The 24658-nt window shown below is 38.2% G+C and overlaps 1 protein-coding gene across 1 annotated transcript; it reads right to left on the bottom strand.

Annotated features, from left to right (window-relative positions):
- Positions 1-1057: 1057 nt before the first annotated feature.
- On the bottom strand, positions 1058-24614 carry oprd1a (opioid receptor, delta 1a). Its single transcript, XM_065469923.1, has 3 exons — positions 24076-24614; positions 9495-9850; positions 1058-4303 (listed from the first exon to the last, which is right to left on the bottom strand). Exons 1-3 carry the CDS (start codon positions 24324-24326, stop codon positions 3774-3776), a joined length of 1137 nt encoding a protein of 378 aa, XP_065325995.1. The 5' UTR covers positions 24327-24614; the 3' UTR covers positions 1058-3773.
- Positions 24615-24658: the final 44 nt, after the last annotated feature.

Genomic DNA, 24658 nt, shown 5'->3' with positions numbered 1-24658 from the left:
CTTCTGTGTAATTCCTCACTGGAGAATTTAGGCTTCCTTGTGACTATTAAGAGGATATTGTTTCAGTGCCTTCCATTACAAAAAAGACTCATAATTTTCTGGAATCATAGCCCGGCACGACCTATCATGTTCAAGTTTTGGAGTCCTGAAGCTCCGGGAGGAAATGTTTCTTTTTGTGCCAAAATAAGGATTTAATGTTTCTGACTTAATCTTCCAAAAATAAAAGTAGTATTTATTCTGAAAGGCAACAAATAATAAATACTGCTTTGCACCTAAAATAGACTAAGTTGATTGGTTTACAGGGGTAATGGCAAAGAGATTAATGGGTTAGCAAGCCGTGTGGAGCTTGAGGTCAGTGTTTTCTGTGTTACAATGTTTCTGTTATTCACAGCATATTGCTAGTATTATATAGCTATACAATTCCAGCTGTAGCAATATGGTTTATATTTGTAACTTCTTGTATATATGCAGCTAAAACCCCTGAATGAAACCCAGCTGTTCCTCTTATTTTGTACATATTCTTCTTGTTTGTTATTTATTCCTGTTGCGTCACTACTTATATGTCCTGCACAGTTGGTGTGGAGCACCCACAGTGTCATTGTACATGTACAATGACAATTCTATTCTATTGAAGATACAAACTGTGCCGTATTGTCAGTTGGTGATACAAAAACTCTACAAAGGTTTTTATCCTTGGTTCTAATCTGCTGCTGTTTTATTTGAAGCCTGTTTTACACTGCTGGAATTGTAGCTACTAAAACACAGATTAGAAAATTAAAAAGAGCTTTTGTTATAACTAAGATGACCTATTAAATCAACAAAAGTAAATACTGTGAACTTGTGAACAAACCAAAGTGATTTCCATGTCTACTTATAGTAGGCTATGGAACAGTAACATTTAATGTTCAGATGTATCGATTTTAAAGAGCTCTAATGTGCAGTTGTGACATTAGAAATTACCTGCAGTGTAAACATAATTAACAAATACGCTATTACTCTTGAGCTAAACCCCAATATTTTAATAATTTTAATAATTTTCTGCTGCATTAGAACTTGAGTTATATTTGGACTTGGGTTGCATTGTGCTGTTATATTTTGTATACTAATTAAGGAGTTTTATCACCATTTTATCATCATTATTTAATAATGTCTCTTATTGGAGTAAGTTGGACTTTGTGCAGAAAAACAGTCACATGTTCTGTGATGGCCCTTTCACATAGAAAGCGCTGCAGTGACTGCTGGTTGAGCGAATGACCCCAAATTTGCTCAGTCTAGCCACAGGTCTCTGCGAATACCATGTCATTTTTTGCGACTTCGTATGCTTATGTGTACTATATGCACCCAGTCTCTGTCATTCCACAATTCTACTGGTTTGCCCTTGACACACCCCTTTTTATGAGAGTGTGCACAGAATCTGAAGGTTGGCTTATCGAAGAAAGTTGATAACCACTTTTGTGATAGCCGGTATTTTAAGCTTTTACAGTCAGATACTATGGAAAGTATCTGACTGTAAAAGAATGAGAAAGCCTCATAAGCAGGGCTAATCCTGGTTGTACAGTGTAAATCATGCACATACATTTTACTTATTCATACCCTGAATTCACATGATTCATGCTTTTTTTGTAGTAATTGCTGATTTAGTCAAAACAGAAATTTACACACTCTTGTCATCCTTTGGGATAGCTACGTCTGTACATTCCATCTGGATATAGTTTGGTATTGCAAAGATAACAGCAGCTCAGACATATTCTGCACACCTGGCAGATTTGGCACTTAGAGCGAAGCAGAGCAGGTATATACACCACATTACACTTTATATCACACATTATCACTGTAAGAAAACATACACTACAAAAAGTATCAATATCCTGCTGCAAACAGATATTTTTTTTTGCTTGTTCTGACCATATCTCTGTGGGGAAGTCCACAGCCAGCCCAAAGGGAAATTGCTGAATCTGTAACTGGAACACAAACTCATATCCAAACAAACTGTAAACACTTATTTTGCTTCTCTTTCTTCTTTACTTTTTTTTCCTTAAATATTTTTGAGCCACATAGATCAAAAGCAAGGTGATGAAATATCAAGAAATATCAAATGTCAATATAAGCAAAGCGTAAAGGAAAAATACAGAACCACAGACGTACCTCGTGGTCATTTTATCTGTGTCTGAAGCCAAATGTGTTGTAATGTAAAAGCTAAACATTATGTACAAATTTACATTTTTAATTCATTTTCTACCATCTTTTCATTCACAGTCTGCTCCGATGTGTTTTTACTGCTACATTAACCTCATTTTGTCAACTATGCATTTCAGCACTCACCAATGTGACCGTGACTGTCTCGGAAATATTTCCACATGAGAGCAAATTCATATAAACTCTGGATTATTATCTCTAACACAACTCTTTGTGTATGCAAAGCTGAAATGATCATTACCTTCACATTGACAGAGTTTGATTCATGTCGAGTCCCGTCATAGCACATAAATCACCAAGAATGATTTCGCTCTCGGTAATGCCATCTTACTTGTCTTAAATGTGCTACAGATATTCAGTGTAACAGTTTTCTCATTTAAAAATGATCAATAATCTTAATAACCCTTGGAGCAGTTAGTTTGACATCAGGATGGAAGTCTAGAAAATGAGATAAAGCCAGTCTCAGTCTGAACAATAGACCAATACAATGAGTGAAGTGTTGTGGCTGCCGACAGTGTTCTTCCATGGCAGGTTTATCATCCTTTAGTGATTCTGCTCAGAGGCTTTCTGTGCGCTTGACACCACTACAGAAAGTCAAGTAGGTAAGCAGAAAAGAAGCCCATGGAAATCCAAACACAAGTGGTTTGATGCTATTCTGTCTTTTTCTAAGCACAAACCCCATAGAGTGGGCTCCATCCTGATTCCACGTCTGTTATGACAGACCTTTTTCAAATCCACTGAGTCCAAAATTGTCTTTCAGCACAGGCCACGTGTCTCTTTTTAAAACAAAGAAAAATACAAAAAAAAAACCCCAAAGGGTGGTTGAATCACACGGAATACCAAACAAGAATTCCCTGCTTCTCCATGTAGAGAGTTGCTGGCGTTGTGCAACAAACTACACTGTAATTCATCATCCAGCTGTCGGTGGGCAAGAGTTGTGTGATTCTCCTCTGTAAGGCTCACTTATTATGAGATGATGTTAAATATACAAATGGAAAGAGTTAATCTCCAAAATTCTTACTTTTCAGTCTTTTAATCCATATCAGATGTCTCTGATGAAATAGCACAGTCAGATTTGAAAAGGCCATTGTTTTAAACTTTTGGCTTTTTGTACATCAGTCATTCTCTGCTCTATTATAGTACCAAGATAAATGCCATATGAATGACACTTTCTGAGACAGACTCCTTCAGGGATTTCTTTGCCCTTTTTGTGTCATCAGAAAGTTCAGCTTTCATTCTCTAAATTATGAACTGTTTCATTATCTTGATATAACATTTTAGGCCATCAATATCATTCTACTCTCAGTGCCTCCGTAAGGCATCACTTTGAGGGGGGACAGTAAGAACTTAGAAACATAAGATCAGAGTGAAACTTGTTTTCCATTACCTTTAATTACTCATTTGAATGTCTCGTTTGACAGCCAAATTAGAGAGAATAAAGCACGATTTGACTGTGTCAACTCTTCCTTTGAAAATATCTCTTAAAACTCTGTTGTGGAGATCTGGGTGACTTCTGATTGGAGATCTTGCTGGATCCTCCTTGAACGAGAGCAATGGGGGACCCGGTCCATGCCTAGTCATGCCGGCTTCTTTCCTGCTTCTGTTGGAGCACAGATGGACACTGGCTCCCTGGTGGTGTTGTGGCCTCTGGTCAGACTGTTTTGCTCCACACGGGTCCGACAGGGGAGGCAGAAATCCCTGAAGCATCGCTTGAAATTTTCATCCAAAAATGCATAGAGGACAGGATTGAGGCTGCTGTTGGTATACCCCAAAGCAATGCACAGATGCCAGCTAGCTATCACAAAGGGATTCCTGCTGTCAATTTCTATCATGGTCTTCACAATGATGAATATGTGAATGGGGGTCCAGCAGATGATAAAGGCCGCCACCACCACCAGGACCATGCGGGTAATGCGGCGCATGTTGCGGTCTTTCTCCTTGGAGCCTGAGAGCAGACGAACACTCCTCAGACGCAGGATCATCAGACCATAGCATATGGTGATGACCATCACAGGGACCACAAAAGCAAAGATAAAGACGCAGATCTTTGTCACAGTGTCCCAATACCAGTCAGGCTCAGGAAACTTTAGCATGCAAGTGGTTTTACCTGAAAAGAAAAGAACAGTTACATTTTGATGGCGTTAGACAAAATAGGGCTGATGTTAATTAACATCTGTGAAAGATCTGAAAAAAAATCACAAGCTTTAAATCCAAAAAACTGCAGTGGAGGCTGTGGTACAAGATCAAGAACCTTTTGTGTGTAGTGCAGACTTTTAAATTCAGCACATTTTCAGACGGTCTGTCATGGAAGGTTTCATAATGTTGCACTCAGCTGTTCACACAATAAGAGATAAAAAGTCCTCTAAAGTGTTGAAGAAGAGAGAATAAAGCAAAAGCTAATAACTTTTCAAAAGTTATAGAAGCAATTACACATGTAGTGACATGTAATTTACTGTAACTTTAGGCACACATATAGAAATTAAGGTTAGGTAAAATTATAGTTAGAGGTAAATAGGCGAATAAACTGGGGTATGTGGAGGTCTTTTCTATCCTCCAGTCCACAGTTAGTTCACAGAGGTCACATCGTTTTTGGGGATACCACTCACACAGCCAGCTATTTAATGTGTAGCTTAACATATCACACCTGGTCCATTTGGGAGGGGACCAGAGAAAATTACAGTCCAACATTGTTTTGGCAAAGTTACACATCTATTCTTATATTAATTTTAGTGATCTCTATTTGACGTGAACAGGTATCATTACTGCCACTCAGCAGTTTCAGGTTTCTTTTAATGTTGCCTATTCTGGCCGCTGGAAGACAATTCACTATGGCTGCTGTGGTCTCTAGCTTCATATGTCTCAAAACAGAATCGTGAAAAACCAGAGTTTGTTTCTCAGTGGGTCTTTTGCCAAGTGGGGAAAAATGATTCAGACATGAATGGGTTGGTGGTGTACTGGGGATTCAGGGCTACACCTTTTCCTCACTGTCACCCAGCCAGTGTTGCCAACTTAGCGACTTTGTCGCTATATTTAGCGAGTTTTCAGACCCCCTAGCGACTTTTTTTCTAAAAAAAAGTCGCTAAAAAAAGACGTGAAAGCGCGTATCGCTTTTACTCTCAACAAGCAGCGGGTGCTGTAACGCAGTCAGTTCTTCTTTTACTCTTTTACTCTTATGCTGTTTTGTGGATCACAAGGTTTAAAACTACTTATAAACACACACACACACAAAGTAACTCCACCAGAGTGCCTATTTCGGGTCACTTTTGCCGGTCCAAGCCCGGGTAAAGGAGCAGGGTTGGAATTGTGACATTAAAAAAAGCAATAATTGCTAAAAGAAATGTAATTTGTAGTTCTAAATAAACTCTAAATGCATTTAGGACGTTTTTTACTCACTTTATGTCTCTTCCACGATGTTATTTCTCTCTCCAACAACATAGGTTACAATTACATTAGCATGACCAATTATGCAAATTAGGTGACGACATCATTTAGCGACTTCTAGCGACTTTTAGGACAACCAATAGCGATTTTCCTTACTGAGGAGTTGGCAACACTGCACCCAGCAATCCTATTTTCCCAGCTGCACGGGAAAATCTGCTAATGGTGCATACCTGCCTCTTCAGACACACTGAGTAGAGGTACCTTGCTAGCTAAAGGTTTTTTTCCGGCCTCCAGAGCTAGAAAATTAATTACAAGTAATTTTACTTGTAGTACTAGTACAGGCCAAGAATTAGCTAAAAATATTGTACGCTGAGCAGAAAGGTGCAGAAGGGACAGGTGAAGAGGCTATGCTGCTACAAGCTAAGCTAAGCTAAGCTACCAAATCCCTAAAGACACAGTGAATGAATAGTGGTGAATGTAATAACCAGTTCATTTAACACTGAGTGTGCTTTTAAGATTACACTATGAAATAAGAAGTTATCTCAAAGTTTTAAATAAATAGGCTACACCAAAATAGCACTGTAACAGGAAGAGGAACAGATACTGTACCTCAGAGAGAGTGAAAGAAAGGCTTACAGTATCCGGTATTCCCACAGGTCCGCTGAGATCAGAAAAGATTAGGTGTTCAGGGCGGCATATGTGTAAACTATTTTATGCTATCCGGTCTTTAAGTGATGACGTGATGAATCCTGCTTCCGGGCCCAAACTACCCTCTGTTTAATAAGGCTTTTGTGTTTTTAACATGTTGTAATGCTTTGTATCTGGTTCTATTCATTCTCAAAAAGCCCCTAAAAACAGTAAGTGATCACTGTCGCCCTCTCTCGGTTTTTATTACTGCAATTCATTTTAAAGCTCCGTTTTTAAAACCTTACGATGTAACTACAGCTCAGCCCATGCAGCAGTATATTAATGACTAACCTCGGATTGTGGATGAATAATCTCAGTTGTTCTCCTGACTTAAGTTTGGTCCGTTTACACCATCCTGCCATGCGATTGCATTTGTCCCTGACCACCGAAAATCTTCACGGCAACTTTTATCGAGTGGAAAAAAGTTAGCGTTCATCCTCCACCTTCACTGTTTATATTAAGCTAACATAGCTGTGACGCTAGCGATCACGTAGCACATCGTTATATATCAGCTAGCCAAACTAAAGTAACCCTACAAACGCCACTGCTGTTTACTTTCCTGTCTTCATTTATGTCGGAAGTGATAGCAGAGCTGTACGTCTTAATTTGTTTCAGAAATCTCTCAGTCAGGACAGGCTATATTATATTTAGATGGAAACTAGTGACCTAACTCCTTGCTAACTTCTAACTCCGTTAAGTTTAATAAATTCCATTTTCATGGATGCCTGGATGTTAAACTTAATTGGTACACCTGGTAGAGTAGCCACAATGATCATTTTATTACAGATGAAAGAATTTAAACAGTTTTTAACTCTCAGTGATGCTGCAGTGATCGTTTGGCTTATGGACCTGCAGCGGAGTTTGGGCCCAGACACAGCTAATGACGTCAGACTTAAAGACCGGATAGTCAAAACCAGTGTTGGGCAAGTTACTTTGAAAAAGTAATTCAATTATAGTTACTAGTTACTTCTTCAAAGAAGTAACTGAGTTAGTAACTGAGTTACAATATTCTAAAAGTAATTAATTACTTGGAAAAGTAACTATTGCGTTACTTAAAAAAAAACAAAGAACGTTTAACCCTCTGGGGTCCAGGGTATAATTGGCCATTTTTTTACTACTCTTGATTTTCCCTCCACATTTTACCTTTAAAAACTATTTGCTTTGCCTTGTTTGGTATCATTCTTTTTAGCACAACATCACGTGTCTGAATTTACAGTCATGTTTTCATTTTGACAAACTGTATAACCAGAATTGATCTAAAATCAGACAAAAACCATAAAATCAGAGTAGAAAAAGTTATATTTTTACTGTAACAACCATAAACATGTTTAATGAATGATATTTCATAACTTCAAATGCAAATATTAATTGTCAATTTTAAAATCCTATGCACAAGTTTTGCAAACAACAAATTTATTTGCATCCATTTACCTTGATTTTTTAAATAACCATTTCAAACTATTTACAGAACAATCAGCTGTTCTTCAATAAGATGCCACAAATTATTTGTGCCACTCCAAAAACATAATGTCTGTCCACTATAAAGGAGAACATCACAGCTGATACCTGCAGGTCTGACAGCAGCAGGTGTATCACTCCTGTTTCTACCTGGAGACAGCAGTCGCCTCATTGTTCTAACACACAACACAAAACTATCCACAACATTACACACTAACTACACAAGACAACACATTAACTACACACTCCAAACACGCTAAACGTCACAAATCTCTCACATCTCAAAACTCGCTCTCTCTCTTTTTCTGCTCTCTCTTTCTCTTTCTCTCTCTCTCTCTCTCTCTCTCTCTCGCCGTCACTCCTAAAACTTCCCCTGTTTTGTTTTGGTTTTTTGCTCATAAGCAGAGAGTGCTTGCCAGCGCTAACGTGGCAAAACTATTGAGGTAAAAACGCCGCGTATATCTTGTTTATCACGACTCTGGTTTTACGTGGCCTATCAACACAATTTAAAAACTGGTATATATCACCTTGTTGCTTTGTCTTTAAGTGGTCATGTGATTTTCTTACCACGACTACTTTATTCTTCCTCAGTCAAACAGCAGCACTCCTGCGGTTGTTTTGCCCCCTTAGCTCCAGGTGTTGTGCTAGACAGTGATCGTGATTGCCGTCCGCGGGAGCGCGCGCAGCTGCTTAAAGCTGTAGCGTCCAGATTACTTACAGCTACTTCCTGCAGCTGATATAAAATGCGGTAAGCTGAACACAGCTTCAACCGTCTGTTTGTTGAAAAATAGTAACGGACCGCGTTTCCTTGTTAGTAACTGTAACGGCGTTGTAACGATAGGAATAGTAATTAGTTAGATTACTCGTTACTGAAAAAAGTAACGCCGTTAGTAACGCCGTTACTTGTAACGCCGTTATTCCCATCACTGGTCAAAACACCTTAAACTACCTTAAACTTATCACTTCACTGCATCCTGTCAGACACAACTCCTCAGCTGTCACTGCTAAATGACTGCTAGATGACTTTTTAAATTTTTAATTGCCTTGGGCAGCAGATATGTGAATTTTGGAACACACTGTGAAGTCTCTAGTGGGATTCCACAACTGTGGATTACACACTTTGCTAAATAAAGGGCACACTACCTCCTATACCGGCAACTATATTTCGGCAATAGTATTTCAGCGATACATAGTTGTTTTTTTTCTACATTATGTTCCTTCAAAGATGTGCTAAAGGTTATCAGAGAAGGCTGTGACTTCATTACCAAATACATTTATTTGGAAAAATGAGTAATCCTCATGCAATCTTAGACTTACGTTGTGGCAACAAACAAAAAAAGACATCAGGAAAAGCAGTTCAAAAGGACCTACCCTCAACTACAGAATCTGTCTCCTGGAACATATTACCTTAGGTTTCGTTAGACAGTTTTTGTATCAAGTAGTGTAGATGTTTAAGAGGCTCTTCTCCTTGCTCTTAGAATACACAATGTATTGTGTATCAGATTCTGAATCAGAGTATTGATTCAGAATCAGTTGCCGCTATTGTTGCATTTCCTTTGTGTACAGTTTCATTTCCGACTGAAGGACCACAAGGTTTGCCTGATAGATGCAAATTATTCAGATGAATGCAGAATTACCTTTGTTCTCCACCACTTCGACCAGCACTCAGTAACCATACATATTCAGCCTTATGCTTTGAAATAATATAAATTAATTCAGAAATCATCTTAAAATATTACCAAGAGGTAAAGAACATGCACTTGCAGTCTTACCATTGTCTGCCACTTTGGTCACAGCCATGATCATGACAGGCACACCAATTGCCGAGGACAGCACCCAGATGAGTATGTTGATCAACTTGGCCTTGACAGGCGTCCGAAACTCCAGCGCCCTGACTGGGTGGCACACGGCGATGTAGCGATCTACACTCATCATTGTGAGGGTGAAGATACTTGTGAACATGTTGTAGTAGTCGATGGCAATAATGAGCTTGCAGAGGACATCCCCAAATGGCCAGGTGTTCATGAGGTATTTGGCGCTCTGGAAGGGCAGCGTGCTGGTGGCCAAGGCATCGGCAAGAGCAAGATTGAAGATGTAGATATTTGTGGCAGTGTTCATCTTGGTGTATCTGGTTGTGGTCACAAAGTAGACAGAAGGTGTAGTAAAAGTTAAAAAGAAACTGATATTTTTTAACAATTTTTTTTCTAGTCAAAAACGGGTTATTTCAGATCATCTCACAGTTGCCTCCCTGGTCCAGTCTACTTGCAGATGACATAAAGGCCCATGAATTGACATTTGAATAGAAAAAAATTGTCATTTGTGTTACTGGTGCACTTTTGTCCTTTCTTAATAATAATAATAAAAATAATAATAATAATAATAACAACAACAATAATAATGTATACTTTATTGATCCTCATGGGGAAATTACTTTCTCTGCATTTGACCCATTCACTCAGTGAAGCAGTGGGCAGCCACTAAGCAGGCGCCCGGGGAGCAGTGTGTAGGGACGGTACCTTGCTCAGGGGTACCTCAGGGTAGCCGTTCAGTGGATTTGAACCCCCAACCTTCCGATCATGGGGCAACCATTCTACCTACTGAGCTGCATCAGGGAAAATGGATATTTCAATTATTCTGTTACCTTCTCTAGATCCATTTTACCTCTAGTCATTTTCATAAAGTTATTATAGAAATAATTAGATATAATTCCATGTTGGAATTGATTACAAACAAAGGCTTAGTTTAATTTATGACTGCACTTCCTTGCTAATTTCCAGATTACCAAATTACCAAAACAACAAGTTAATTGCTTTTCTCCTCAGATCCGAAGTTAAATTAAGAACTGAAACCAAGGATTCAAAGCCAACAGTAGAACAGCAACTCATTCAAACTCCATAAACCCAAAACAGTCACTGCAACTCAAACACAACAAGTACCAAGTGCCTGGAATATTAATGACATTTAATTAGGGGTCAAAACCTCATCATTAACAATAATTAAAGGCTAGGAGCGTAATTAATAATAATAATAATAAATAATAATAATAATTAATAATTTATTATTTCAGATCTCAATGAAACTCAAAGGTTTTGGGATTAAAATCCAGGACGGTGACAGTTTTATTAACCCAAATTCACACTGGCTTGCTCATAGTGCAAAAGAGATTCAAGTCACATGCTTCATTTGTAGCTCATTTCCAGCATATTTTCTTCGTAGTCTATAATTTTAACAAGAAAAAAATGTTGCTTTTTTTCCCCATTTCTATCTTTAACTTTTTAACACTGGAGATATTGACATTTCATTTTATAGCAGAAAAAGATAACAATATTATTGTAAAGCCTAAACCATACTCAAGCAGAACATCAGCTAGTGGAAGCCAACCTCATTTGTACCTGTCCATGATTCTATAGTGGAATCACTGTGGCTTTTTATTTGTGTTAGAGCTGGGCGATATAAGATTTTTTCATATCACGATATGTTTTTTTCATTTCAGGCGATAACGATATATATCACGATATAAGCCAAATAACTATATTTGTAAGATTTAAATGTGCCGTTGCTCACAAGTAAAATGTGAAATAATCAGCACCTTGTTTTGATTTAAATATTTATTTCCCATAATAAGTTCAACAGGGTAGATGTACTTAAGGAACATGAGACTTTTTCAGATAAATAAAGGCAAATATTGCAAACTACACAAAAGGCAGCCGCTAAAGCATTTAAGTTTCAAAATAGAACAAACAAAACAGACTACTAAATTGTCAATTCCACTTAGAAACAAAATATTAATTCTAAAAATAAATCTTAGTTTGTTTTACAGAAGAACAGACAAAATTGACTAACTTTTGTCAATATCAAATAAACTGAGAACTAAAAGGAAATTCTCAATCTCTCCTTGTTGTATAGCTTAGCTTTTCAAACAGTTTTAACAGTTACTTTAGTCTGACAAAAGCCGAATGACGAATTAGCGCTTTCAGTCAGAGATTGAGGATGCACCGGTTTATTGTATTTCCAGACTTGCTTTCGGCACAATTTACAGTGCGCGCTACTCTGTTTTTTGTCAGACTTGAAATAGCCGAAATACCTTCACACTACGGAACTTCTATGGCCCTTCCGTTCGACAGTCTCTCCGGCACTGGAGCCATCATCTGTTTTCTCTTCGGTAACCTTTGGTCACGCTCTCGGTTGATTTTTCTCTAGTCGGTACACTCATTTCCTCCATTACCCGGGCGCTACTTAATTTGGATTGGCTGTTCTTCTTTTTTTTTAAGAGAGCAAGAGAGACGAGGTCTATCGCAATAGTTTAATTTTTCTATCGAGATAAAGTTATTTCGCAATACATATCGTTATCGTTCTATCGCCCAGCTTTAATTTGTGTTGATATGTAAAAAATGAAAAAAAAAAATGTATGACAGGCTAAGTCATAAAAGGTTAACTAGAGACAATGCATCTCAGGACATGTTGGAGTATGAGTAGTTTAAGCACTTTCTGCAGGGAGTAATTATTGTATTACTTTTTCAAAAGCTTACAGGTAATATGTTACAGATTACTTAATACATTACCGCAACACTGTTATTTTGGTATGAGGGGAAACCTCATGCAGAAATAATTGTGTAGGAGATGCAGATCAATAGTGCAAAATATACTGTAGATACATTTAATGTGGGTTTCACTATTTGCACTATTTACAAGCTCCTACAGTTTGTAAATAGACTGCAAACTCCCCTTGTGACCCATTGTAGAGCCAAAGCAGTAGATAGGTCATCATACTCTCAAATGTTTTAGTGAGTCTTTTTTCAAGCCACAACATGTAGTGAGATCTCAATAAATTAGAGGGGTTTGCATCCAAAAACTCAATCACAGTCATTTATATTTTAAAATCTAATTCTATTGAATTAATAGATCGTTTTTCTGTGTCCTTTTAGATAAACTAACAACCATGGCTGAATCACTCAAAATCTTCTTTAATGCCGGCATTTCATTTTTTTTTTTCGTTAACTGGATCTAGATTATTATGAGATAAATCATAATTAGGCTATGTCATTTTTTTTAAGTTGTAGAACAGTTGCAGTGTGTCATATTAGGTCAGGCCTTAAGAGTTAAATCATCTTTGGGAGTTTTTCCACTACAAGTATATTAATGAAAGAACTCTGTAGTCTGATAGAAAAGTTTTCTTAACGTAATAAATTAGTCTAAAGCGAATGTCGGCTTAATCAGGAATTTATAATTACAACTGCTGTCAAAACGTCTCAACAGCTGCTCTATTACTCACTCTCAACATCAGCTTTAGTCTCTAAATGACATCAACGTTTCATTTCAATCTGTGTTTCTTTTTTCAGCTGAAGGTAAAACTGACACAGACCATTAACAAATTAGTAATTATTTATAAGAGCAATGGGCTTTTTCATAATTCATACAAGGAAAACTACTGGTGTAATTAATTAGAGGCTGCATTTAATTCATGTGTTCCATGTCAAAGAAGCGACTATTTTTTTTTGTTCAATGCATCTCAAAGTGGCTATCTTATCTTTTGCACCTCTTACTAATTATGGAGGGAAAATTGCCATCAAATAGGAAATGTTAATCATTCAGGAGGCTATGCAGAGACTGATTAACCAGCAGTAGCACACAGAAGATTTTGCAGAAATTACATACAGTAATTCAGGGCAGCAACACAGAAAAGTCAACCTTATGATAGAGTTAGTTTTTGAATTTCAAAAAGACAATGGTGGAATGGAAAAGCCAGAAATATAATGCATCCCAAATGACCTTGCACACACCAGAGACATATTGAACACTGTGGGAGTGCCTGAAAAAACAGTTAGCTGTGAGGTACCACCAGTTAGAGCTATAGCATTCTTCTTCCCTGAATGTCTAATCATTCTGCAAACTTTCTAAAATGATGTAACTGCACCTTGTCATCTAGGTTTTTTTTTCTGCTGCACCAATTTAATTCTCCTTCCTCATTCCTGGTTCTATCATCCCTCTTTCTCTTTCTTTTTCTGTTTCTTTGGCCATGAAGAGTCAACTAAACACTTATCCATAGACTCTCTGCCAATTGCTCTCAGAAGAACTGAAGAAGCTTCTCGGATGAGAGGTGAAACATCTTCAAGGAACCTTAAAGAAGTACAGACGCTTGTACTTGCAACTTGTAGGGGATTCTCAGTGATATAACACCCACTCTGATATGACATGAGGAAATAGTGGAAATGACACGGTAGTAAGATTGTTGAAATTTGAGTATATAAATCAGCTTTTGGCTGTAGACTATTTCGCTGACATTTTAGTCCCTCAAACCATTTAATACAACAAGCCTCATTCACCCATTCATACAGGCAGCTCATCTATACTTAAGTGCTTTTTATCTAGCATTCGCACAAACATTCCTACTCCGATGGATACGCTCAGAGAACAACTTGGGGTTAGTTGACCCAAGGATACTTGGCATGCAGACTAGAGCAACCAGGGATTGAAACACCAACCTTCTGATTAGGAGATGCCCTGCTCTAACTCCTGAGGTACAGCCACCGCCAAGCTGTGTCAGATCCATGCTAGTATGCCCTAGCTTGGCTGGATTGTAAGAAATCGAAAAAATGTCACAAAGAAGGGAAAAGCGCCTGCATGGAAGGCTCTGTTTTAGTATTATTGCTTAGGTCTGGACTGCACAGTATGCATGCTCTCAGCAGGCAACAAGCAAAAGACACATAGACATACAACATTAATTTTACACCAGACACTGACAGGTTGTTATGCAGAAGTATTTTTCTGATAGGCACTAATACAAGTGGTCCTGAGGTTCAGTCACAGTCAGCTTTCAGTATATAAAGGTGACAGGCGGAAAATCTTGTTCCTGCAGTTTAATCACATTTTTGTTTGTTTGTTTGTTTTGGGTTAAAACCATGGCCATCTTGCTAAGTGGCTGTCACAGCTATCCAATTGTTCCCTCTTCACCTAACACAGAATAAAAAAAGAAGTCTCAGAGCAGTGGGCTGCAGCGGGGGTCCCTGACCTTCATTTCTAAGCAAATGATGATGCACACTGAGAGTGTCTTAGTAATGCTAGCCATCCTGTTTCCTGGGCTCGGAAGGTCATTTCTGCTTGTTCACCTTGTCAGCACGCCAGTGATCCCAACAAGTGATCCCTCTACTGGATTACCACAAAACTTACCATTAATCAAGTACTGACAGCTTAGCAATATCTAAATCCCAACAAACCAGGAAGGATGTGGAAATACAACAGAGTCTGACACTGATAAAATTAAATATCTTTTTTTTTTTGGATCATGAAGAATCCATTGCACACAGCCTTATACTTTTAACCATTAAAGAAAGACAAGTTATGAAATAATTATCATGATTTCTTGGGCTTCTAATTTTATTTTATTTTTTTACTTTTTTAAGATCTTTATACCATTTTTGCCTCATTATATCATTTTTTTTCTCATGCTTAGAAATGTATGATGATGACATCCCTACAAGCATGTACCTGTGCAGGTGCCTATACTATGACTCAGTTTCAACATACCCTGGATATATTTACCTAATCTGCCTTCATTTATCTTAATATCAGCAATCATTCTAAGTGGCATATGAAGGTTGTGATTAAGTCAAAAAAGTCAACCCAGGGAGTCCCAAACTGGGTACAAGTATATTCATATGAAATTGGTGGGAGTGGCAGCATCTGAACAGTCACGAGCATGGGTAGGTCTGCTTGCAGCAGAGCAAGCGATTTCACAAAGGCACGGTGTGTTGCTATTTGATTTCTTTTAGCCTATTTCACTTTCTCAGACGGGTGCTGTTCAAGTATTTTTTTATTCAACAGCTTTGGCAATAATCAGGCCTTGGTGTGGGTAGTGAAATTGAGCTCAGCTTTAATAAAAGATGTGGATAATCACATTTAATTCATGATTTAACAAGGTGGAAGGACAATTACTTTTTATTACTTTAGGGTTAGGTTTGATTGGGATAGGTTTCTTTTTTAAAAATAAATAAAACCCTCATTTAAAAACTTTGTGTTTACTTTGTATTTACTACTAGTTTCTGCACTGTATTGTGATGCGTAGAACACTAAAATTGTACAATTGTGGCCAGCCAAAAGAAAAATAAGAAAAAGAGAAAATCAAGGAGTACAGTACTGTTTTCTATATTCCTTACTGATACATCAGGGGATGACAAAGACTTGCTAGTCAGTAAAAAACTGTGGACCCCTGTACTATCTCTGCACTGATATCCTGGCAATCTTACAGGGATGTTGACACTATTTTGCGGAGGACTGGTTGTTCAGTACATTCCATACCTCTTTAATTTAGAACAGAACCTGCTCCAGTGCTGGTTAGGTCTGCAGCATAAGTCACCATGGCAGTGCACCTTGGTACGATGTGAACCACCTTCACATCGTACCAAGGTACAACCTAAATCATATGAATGATGTCAACTGAAAGCACAACAGAACTAAGAAATTATAGTACCATTAATTAAATTACAAAAAATGCTTAGAAAATTCTTATAGGAAAACATAAGATTGTTTATTACCATTTGCCTTATAGCACACTGTTGTCACTGTTTGTGTTCTACCACAGGGTAAAAGTAAATATTCCGCATACACCTACTTTTTTATTTAGTATTGAGGATGCCCACTTCTTGAGCCCCTGTGGTTTGCATTGTTCAGCAGTGCAGTAGTGCACTCAGGGAAAGCTTTTTTTGTTTTAGGCCAACTAGTGGGCTGCCTAAGGAGTTACCACAGAGATGGAATAAATATTAAGCAATTAATTTTATCTGCTCTTCAAAGTCTGCTGCTTGTGTCCTCTGCACCCTGCACACTGTTATAAAAACTCTCATTTCCAGTGCGCTCCGTTGCTAGATGGAAGCAGTGCACAACCGGTATGTGGGCTACTCTTGCCGGTCCATCAGCCAGTCGCAGAGAAGAGCAAAGTCAGAGCACACAAAGAGCTGAAGTATTTTCTTTGAGGTGTTTTTTTACACTTCTCCCATTCCTGGTGCTCTCAGCCTTTATTCTGAACCACTTGTCAACCAGTCAACATTAACACTGACACTTGTCCTTTGGTTCTGGTGACACACAGTCAGGATATTTAAAGACTGCGTGGGAGCCCATATGGAGTGGGTGAAAACCCCTAATCCCTCTGTCCAACACAAATCATGTACACGAAGACACATCTGTGTGATGATAAATTAAGAATTTGAGAATCACATATGAGTAAGCAGATTAATGAAAATATTAGAGGATTAGGATAACATCACCCACGTTGCTATAAAATAATGATGCAGATAATACTGAAAGCCTGGGAGGATGAACAAGAATGGCGAACAAGGAAAGATCATATTACTGATGTTCTGAGCAGCAAATCCATTTTTGATACTGACAGCTTATGAACTAGAAATGTAGATATTTCCCCTAAAGTAAATGCAAAAGACACAGTTTATGTTCTTAAATTGCTGGGGGAGAAAAGAGCTGTGGAGGAGGTTAATAAAAAAAATGTGTCATTCCAGAAATTGATGTTTGCTGTCTACTGAGTTCTACTCACTTTCCTGTGAGATTATTTAAAAAAACTAAAGGTTTATTTTAAATTTACCTACAGCTGAGTCTGTGAGATTTCTGAAAGCAAGTAAATTGCAACCCACAGATGTGGTGTTCATTATTTCTGAGCGACAAGACCTATCAGAACCAAACCTTAACTCTCTGTCTGCACTTTTCTTGAAATATGGCACCCAGTTGTATTGTAACAATCAAAGCATGCGTGCCGCAAGTTGCTGAGAAGATTATTATTAAAACACCAAGGGTTAAACATTATTTTATGAACAACACAAACTCAGAATTTGGGCTCATAATTATTAAAGAAGTAATAAAATGATTATGCTTGTATGTTCCTCATTAGGCACCCATTCAATCTTATGGCCCAAAATAACTCCTCATGTATTTATGCTCGGATAGATACAAATAATGAGTAATTGGTAATCCATTTATCTAACATACTAGTCAAGTTTATTATGATGCAAGAAAATATGGTCTGTTATAGCTAAACATCTCTGCTTCTCTCTCATCTTTAAGGATTTTAAAATTTTGTCCTTAAAGATAAATCTTGGAATTAAAAGCTTACTTTTTTCACATAATTTCTATATGTAAAAGGGAAAAAGGACCATGTGTTTAAGAGGTTTTAGTCTTTCAAAACAATTGTGAAAATACAGTTTTTTAGCTAGCTAATACTTGATCTTTTAGAATAACTGGAATGAACTGCAATGTCATTATGGGCAAAAGTGTATTGTAATGTACCACATTAATATAGTGCTTTTTCTAGTCTTGCTGACTACGCGAAGCACTTTTACATAAAGGTCACATCAACTGTTTTCAGTTAGCTGCCACATAGCTCCCTCATTTGTTCTTGACATACATAAGTATGACAGCATTGTGCAATTGCTGCAGATGCAAATGATCATGCAAATCTCCCATTCCACCACATTCTAAAGGTGCTCTGTTGCACCGAGATCTGGTGATTGTAGAAGCCATCGAAGTCACTGTTCATGTCATGTTCAGGAAACCAGTTTGAGATGATTTGAGCTTTGTGACACTGGAGGCAGCCATTACAAGATGGGTACACTGTTCTTGTCATGATCCTGGGTTTTACCTCAGAATTTTCTCTTTGGGACCTTTCATTTCTGTCTGCTCTGTTTCACATTTTATGTTTGATGCTTTGCCTTGGTTGCGCTCTCTTTCATATTTAGTATTTCAACTTTTATCTGGCAGTGATAATGTGTGCTTTGTTTGCTGTTCTTACTATCATGATTACCTGGTTTATTTTCTTGACTTTTGTTGGTTTTTATTAGTTCCCTTATTTCAGTTATCAGCCCTTCCCTGTGTTCCCTGTTTCTTGTCAAGTCATCATTGTCCCTGTTTGCGATTCCATAGTTTGGCATAGTTTGGTACTTCCTGTTTTATTTTATCTTCATCCTGTGTTTGCTTCTCGTGTCTAGTCTCCCTTGATTGTTGTCAGCTGTTTTCCCACCTGCTGCCCATCCTCTCGTTATCCTGTGCATGTATATATTGTTTCTGTCTCCCACTGAGCTTTGTTGAGTCATACTGTTTGGTCCTGCTGTGTATTCTCTTTTGGTTTGCTTTCAAGTTTTCCTCTGTCATCTGGATTTGCTGGCTCACCTGAATAAGGGTTCATTTTCATTTATTCCAATCTGTTTTTCTAGTCTGCATTTTGGCTCCAAACTCCACACACATCATGACAATTATTAGCACAAGCTGGTGCGGCAATGCTGTGCTGATCCTCAGCTACTACCAATGGACCTAAAGTGTGCAAAGAAAATCTCCCCCACACTACTACATCACCATCAGCAGTTTGAACTGTTGATACAAGACAGGAGGGATCTATGTTTTTCACTTCTGACCCTACCTTGGCAATCTCACAGTAGAAATCAGTCTGACAGCAATAACCATGCCACTTTCAACATCACTTTAGTCACCTTTCTTCCCCATTTTTATGCTACTCACAAACTCATCGCTTTAATACACTGCTTTCATCTGATTGACAGATTTTGTACGAGTAGTTGAACAGGTATACCTAATAAAGAGGAAAATAATTTTATATTTTTCTAAAAATGTGTAAGTGCTTCTTGATACACTGAGCTACAGAGATTTAAGATTTTCATTTAGATAAGTCCTTATCTTTCATCTCAGTGCAGCTTAAAGTTGCAATACATTTTGTGACTACATCAGTCCTTTCAGTTTTGACACAAAAGTCAGCTTCGACTCTGCCCTGAAGGGTACACATGGACACAAGCACATACTGACATCAATCCCTGCTGTGTGAGATGCAAGACAAGCCATGTTGACTCAGCCCAGGAAATGAACAAACTGACTGCCATCTCTCAGCCACACACAGTCATGTTCCTACTGGCAACGAGCTACAATATTTCTAAGCAAAACCCCAGTAATTAACTTTAGATTTTGTCATTACACAATATTCCCATTACAGAACGTCCAAAACATAAATTGTAAATGTTTTCAAAACTTACTGTCTCAGTAGAGATTGAACAATAATCCACAAGAAGAAGCTCAGTAAGAGTCTATTTTCACACAAACTGAGCCCAGCCTCCATTTACCTGCATATCGATCTGATTTCAAATTTAGCCCACTTGACAGTATATTGCATGAGCACTGAACTGGTTCTTATCTAAACAGTGCAGCAGCAAGAAGGTGGAAAACCAGTGGAAGATAAGAGGATCCTGACCTGCCCTGTGTAACTGAATGGACAATCGCTTGAAGCTGTGTTTGCGTCTGCGTCATGCTCTCCATCAGAAAACAGGCTGTCAGGTCACGTCAGACCGGTGTGACATCCACAATGATGCTAGCATCCAGGGAGACTCTGCTATAAACGTGGAGCATGTTTGCGTGTGTGTGTTTCTATCGAAGGACCTAAGTGGAGGCACAAATTCAAAATTCATTATATTAAAAAAAAAAAATAGATGGATGCTTTCAAATGGGCTTTAGGTTTATTATTATCAAAGCTGACAAGTGGCCATTGGCAGAAAATAAACTAGTTCTAGTTATTGATTTATTCAACCATGCATTCTGGTATTTTACCCTTTATTTCACAGGACGAGTGAATTGGGGGAATTATACTCATTCACCTGCTAGCACCTATGTGGCAGCATTTAGCTCTTAGCTTAGGTCACCCCTCGGCAAAACACCCCCAGTACTGTTTGCCATTCTGGTCAGCCTGCATCGCTCTCACCTCATGTATGGCAGAAAATTCTCAAATATTTCATTGCAATACTGCTACAGAAGGAACAGAGGCTACTGTTTATTTATTCATAAGAGGTTCTCACAGCCCCTGACACAACCCCAAAGGAAGTTGTGTCTCTTTCTAGTCTGGGACCAGGGACTTTCAGGTATTATGCTGAGACACTTTGCTGTAGTAACACTGTACTGCACCACCAAGTCACTTTAACAGTGATGACAATATAACTGTTCAACTTGGCTGTAACTTTCTGCATGGATCATGAAAACAACGCATTCCTCAGAAACAGTCACTGTGCCCATCTTCAATTATCACAGCAATGAGCGTAATGGACACACTGGTCCACCGTGTGGATCTCACCCCTTGCATCTTCTTAACCGTGAAATAGACAAGCATGCTTAAGTTGCATTACCAGTAGGGGGAGATAATGTAATTAAAGCCAACACTTGGCTAGTGACCAAGGAAGGTATAAAGTACATTGCAGGCTCCTTCTATGCCAGAAACAATGAAGCTTCTTGGCTAATATGTATTTACATGTAAATGTGTTAGGAATGTCTCTTTAACCATATTCATGTTGTCTTGAAATAAAATATCGCCCTCTGCTGGTACTGCAACTTGCTGCAACTCAAACCAGCATGTCTATTAAACACTGCCGTGATATTTGGTTGTTCCATCAGAGTTCGTCACTATTAACTAAATAAATATCAATTAAGCTTTTTTTCATTGATCTGAGATAGCAAAAAGAAAATAATTATACAGTATAATAAATTAAAATTGGAATTCTGAATTTATAGCACATCTGTGGTAGCTGGGATAGGCTCCAGCCCCCTGCAACCCTCAATTGGATAATCGGAAGGGGGTGGATGGATGGATGGATGTTATCGAATTAGAGTTCCTCAAATTTTTACTTCAGTCCTGCATTGTCCTGATTCCTGGGTCCACACCTTTGTTATTTTGGATATAGAAATATACAGTTTTCAGCTATATAAACCCACTGGCCCTACATTCCATATTTGGAAAATACAGCAAAACACATACAACACAAAATCTACTTCCAATACACCTTTGATCAGTTAATAATAAAACAATACTGTCAGTTATAACAGTTTTTACTCTCTAAATCCCTCCATTACCGTTGTTCTATAAAACAGATGGGATTCAAGCCTAACATTATGGAGAAATCCTATTTTTTCTAAATTTCTGGATGCTTTGGAATTTTTTAGGAAAATTCTCCTGTGGCTTAATATCCAGTTATTATTTGTAGTACAGGTGGCATTAAGGCAGTGTGTGCAGTTATTCTTAACCCATCAGTCAGCAAGCATTAGCAGGATGCTAGCCTCTTACGAACAGAATTCCTGTAAGAAAAATTAAAGGACATAACTGCCATAGTATTAATGCTGTATTTTTTTAAATAAAATGTTGGTTGAATTGCAGTCAATTTATGTAAAATGGAAATTATACAAAATGTATTTGTTCCACAAAACAATGAGGAAAAGCACGCAGTGATTGTCTATCAAGTAGAAGTGCACAAAGATGATATTCTGACCAGGGATGATCAGGCTACAATCTGCCCTCCAGTGGATGGACTTACACAAGGTCCATTTACTGTTTTCTTCAAGATTGTTTAACCATATTTTGTGGGTCTTTGTTTGTTTGTTTTTTCTAGAAAATTATGAAAATGTAAGAAGAGTGAGATAAATTTAGAAGTCGTGGGTTCATTACTGGAACATCATGTGGATAAAAACAGTGTTTTAAAATGCAGCTTTAAAAACGAAAAAAGGAAAATGTAATCTGTCAAATATTATAGTTCTGGAGACGCCCCTGCTTTTTTGCTATTCACACCTCCAGTTTTTGCAGCCACGAAGGCACTACAAAACAAATCCACCTAAAGCATTTTGTTATTTCGTGTATTAATGAGTTCATAAATCCATAGTACAACTTAAAGGAATATAAATAACAGCTATTACAGAATGTCAAACTTTTCATTTGAAGGCAACTCTAAGATTTTGTTAATAAGCTCATTACTTTCAGAGCTTACAGATGTTCCACAGGAGATGATACATTCTCACTGGGTTACTGTGCTCGAGCTTCCCGTCTCATGGAGGTGTGGGTGCTGTCTGAAATATGTGACATCAATGTCAGGTAAATCGCTTCACAGTGTGACTCACTGACTTTTCTGACTCCTCAGACATCCCCTTTTTGTCTCCCTCCTTCCTCCCTCGCTCCCCTTTGTGTTTAGGTGGTTTATTTTTCCCAATCTTTTCACGTCAACACCTGAATGGAAATACCTCAGAGCTCTGAATATGGATCAGTTTTGATTGCCACAGCATACATTCCACATTTTCTGTTATTTCTCTGTTTGGATTCCCCCTGCTGCTGTCTTCTATTGTTCCCTCCATAGGCTGAAATATGACCAGCAGCTAGGATATATATGTATATGTATATGTATATGTATATATATATATATATATATATATATATATATATATATATATATATATATATATATATATATATATATATATAAATAAATTAATTTTACCTGCTTCTTCAATTTTCCAGCCAAGAGTCGTGATTAATACTTTGGCTGATATTGGGGGAACAGATAAAGAGATTAGGAGGTATAAGTGAGGATAAGAAGCAAGCAATATAAGCTATTGTTTCTTGTCTATTTATTTGTTTATATTTTTTCCTCATCATGCAGGTTAGGGCTGGGAGGCTTTTCAGGAAAATAAGTGCGTGCAGGGTTTATTTCTTTTCTTTTAGAGTCAGACCTTGGACTGACAATAATACTGTCAACACCCACTAATGGAATAATAATAATAATAATAATTATTATTATTATTATTATAACAATAATAATCTTAAAACTAGGGCATATAACCTACAGTTTTATAAAGAGACCAAATGCTGTCTCCGTCGGTCCTTCTAGCTGCAGGATTTCCATTTCTACTCTGCTCCATCACACTCAGTGAAGAGGAGCGTGCAGCTGAAGGTCCACAGATCAGTTTGAGCTCATGAAGACTATTTGAGTAGCCCTCTCTCCCTGAGGCACGACTGAGTCAGTCATAACAACCATCTTTAGTATGAAACTGGTGCATGTTGTTGCTTCATGCAGAAATAATAAAAGACCAATCTCATGGTTTATGCAGGGAATCTTAAATCACTTGTTTGGCATGCGCATATTTCACCTACAAATGCAGGTGCAGTGCAAGCACACACTTGTGGCTCAACACACACACACAGACACTAAAAAAGTGCAGGAAAGGGGCAATCGATGGGTAATTAGCAGGCAACGTTCCGGTATTTACACCATGTTTATCCTACAAGGGTCTGATTGGGATTTTTTGTTAATTCGTGTGCATTAGAAAACTTAAATTAAATTTGTATTTAGAAAAGCTCTTGAGATAATTGAAGAAAACTTCAAGCAACACATTTGAATTGAATTGAACTTGATTTGAAATCAGCGCGTATTTAGAGCGTGAAACCCCCAAATTAAGCTTTGCATTTCGCATAAAGTGGGTTTTGTTGCTCTCATCAACAGCCACAAACTCATGACAGTGACTGTGCTAATAAAGCATGACAGTGTTTACCTGACCACTCCGTACATGACAAGGACGTTGCCGAGAAGTCCCACCACGCAAATAACGGAGTAGAGCGCCGTGATGGATATGGCTATGATTATACCCCCGGCGCTCCTCACCGGATTCTGCTGCTCGGTGTAGTTCTGCAGCCTGTCGCCCATTAAGTCGCTTTCATCATCCGGGAGGGTGACATTGTAGGGGATGACGGAGTAAAGATCGGACAGGGAGAGCTGAGCTCCAGGGACCGTGTAAGGCTCCATGCTGCAGTGCTGCCCACTCTGTCCTCGGTGATGAAAACTTAACCGCGCAACAGTGAGAAGAAAGGTAAAGATTTGAACTGAGACAGGAGAAAAAACTAGTCAGACTGGAGGAAACAAGTGGAAAAGGCGAGCAGGAGAGTTTCCAAAAAAATGTGCAGATTAGAGCCTCTGAGTAAGAGTTTTCTGTCCAGACGGACGAAGAGTAAGTGCCCCCCCGGAAACGGGCAGCTGCATCTGTGCGCTCTAGCTGTGTGTACACCTCTTATACTCTCGGAGACCCCACCTCACAGCCCGGCAGCTCTCTAATACCCGTGCGTCGACGTCAAACCTGC

This window comes from Pelmatolapia mariae, linkage group LG22, assembly GCF_036321145.2.
Source record: "Pelmatolapia mariae isolate MD_Pm_ZW linkage group LG22, Pm_UMD_F_2, whole genome shotgun sequence".
In the NCBI taxonomy this organism is placed as follows: Eukaryota; Metazoa; Chordata; class Actinopteri; order Cichliformes; family Cichlidae; genus Pelmatolapia; species Pelmatolapia mariae.
The sequence above is the reverse complement of the archived record's forward strand: the minus strand, read 5'-3'. Positions and strand labels throughout refer to the sequence as shown.

What these genes read in the sequence shown, in the direction of transcription:
- oprd1a (XM_065469923.1), bottom strand. Translation starts at nt 24,326, where the DNA reads ATGGAGCCTTACACGGTCCCTGGAGCTCAGCTCTCCCTGTCCGATCTT. An exon ending in GTCATGTACGGAGTGGTCAG is followed by an intron (nt 9,851 to 24,075) that starts GTAAACACTGTC and finishes GACCACAACCAG; the next exon opens with ATACACCAAGATGAACACTG. An exon ending in GACCAAAGTGGCAGACAATG is followed by an intron (nt 4,304 to 9,494) that starts GTAAGACTGCAA and finishes TTTTCTTTTCAG; the next exon opens with GTAAAACCACTTGCATGCTA.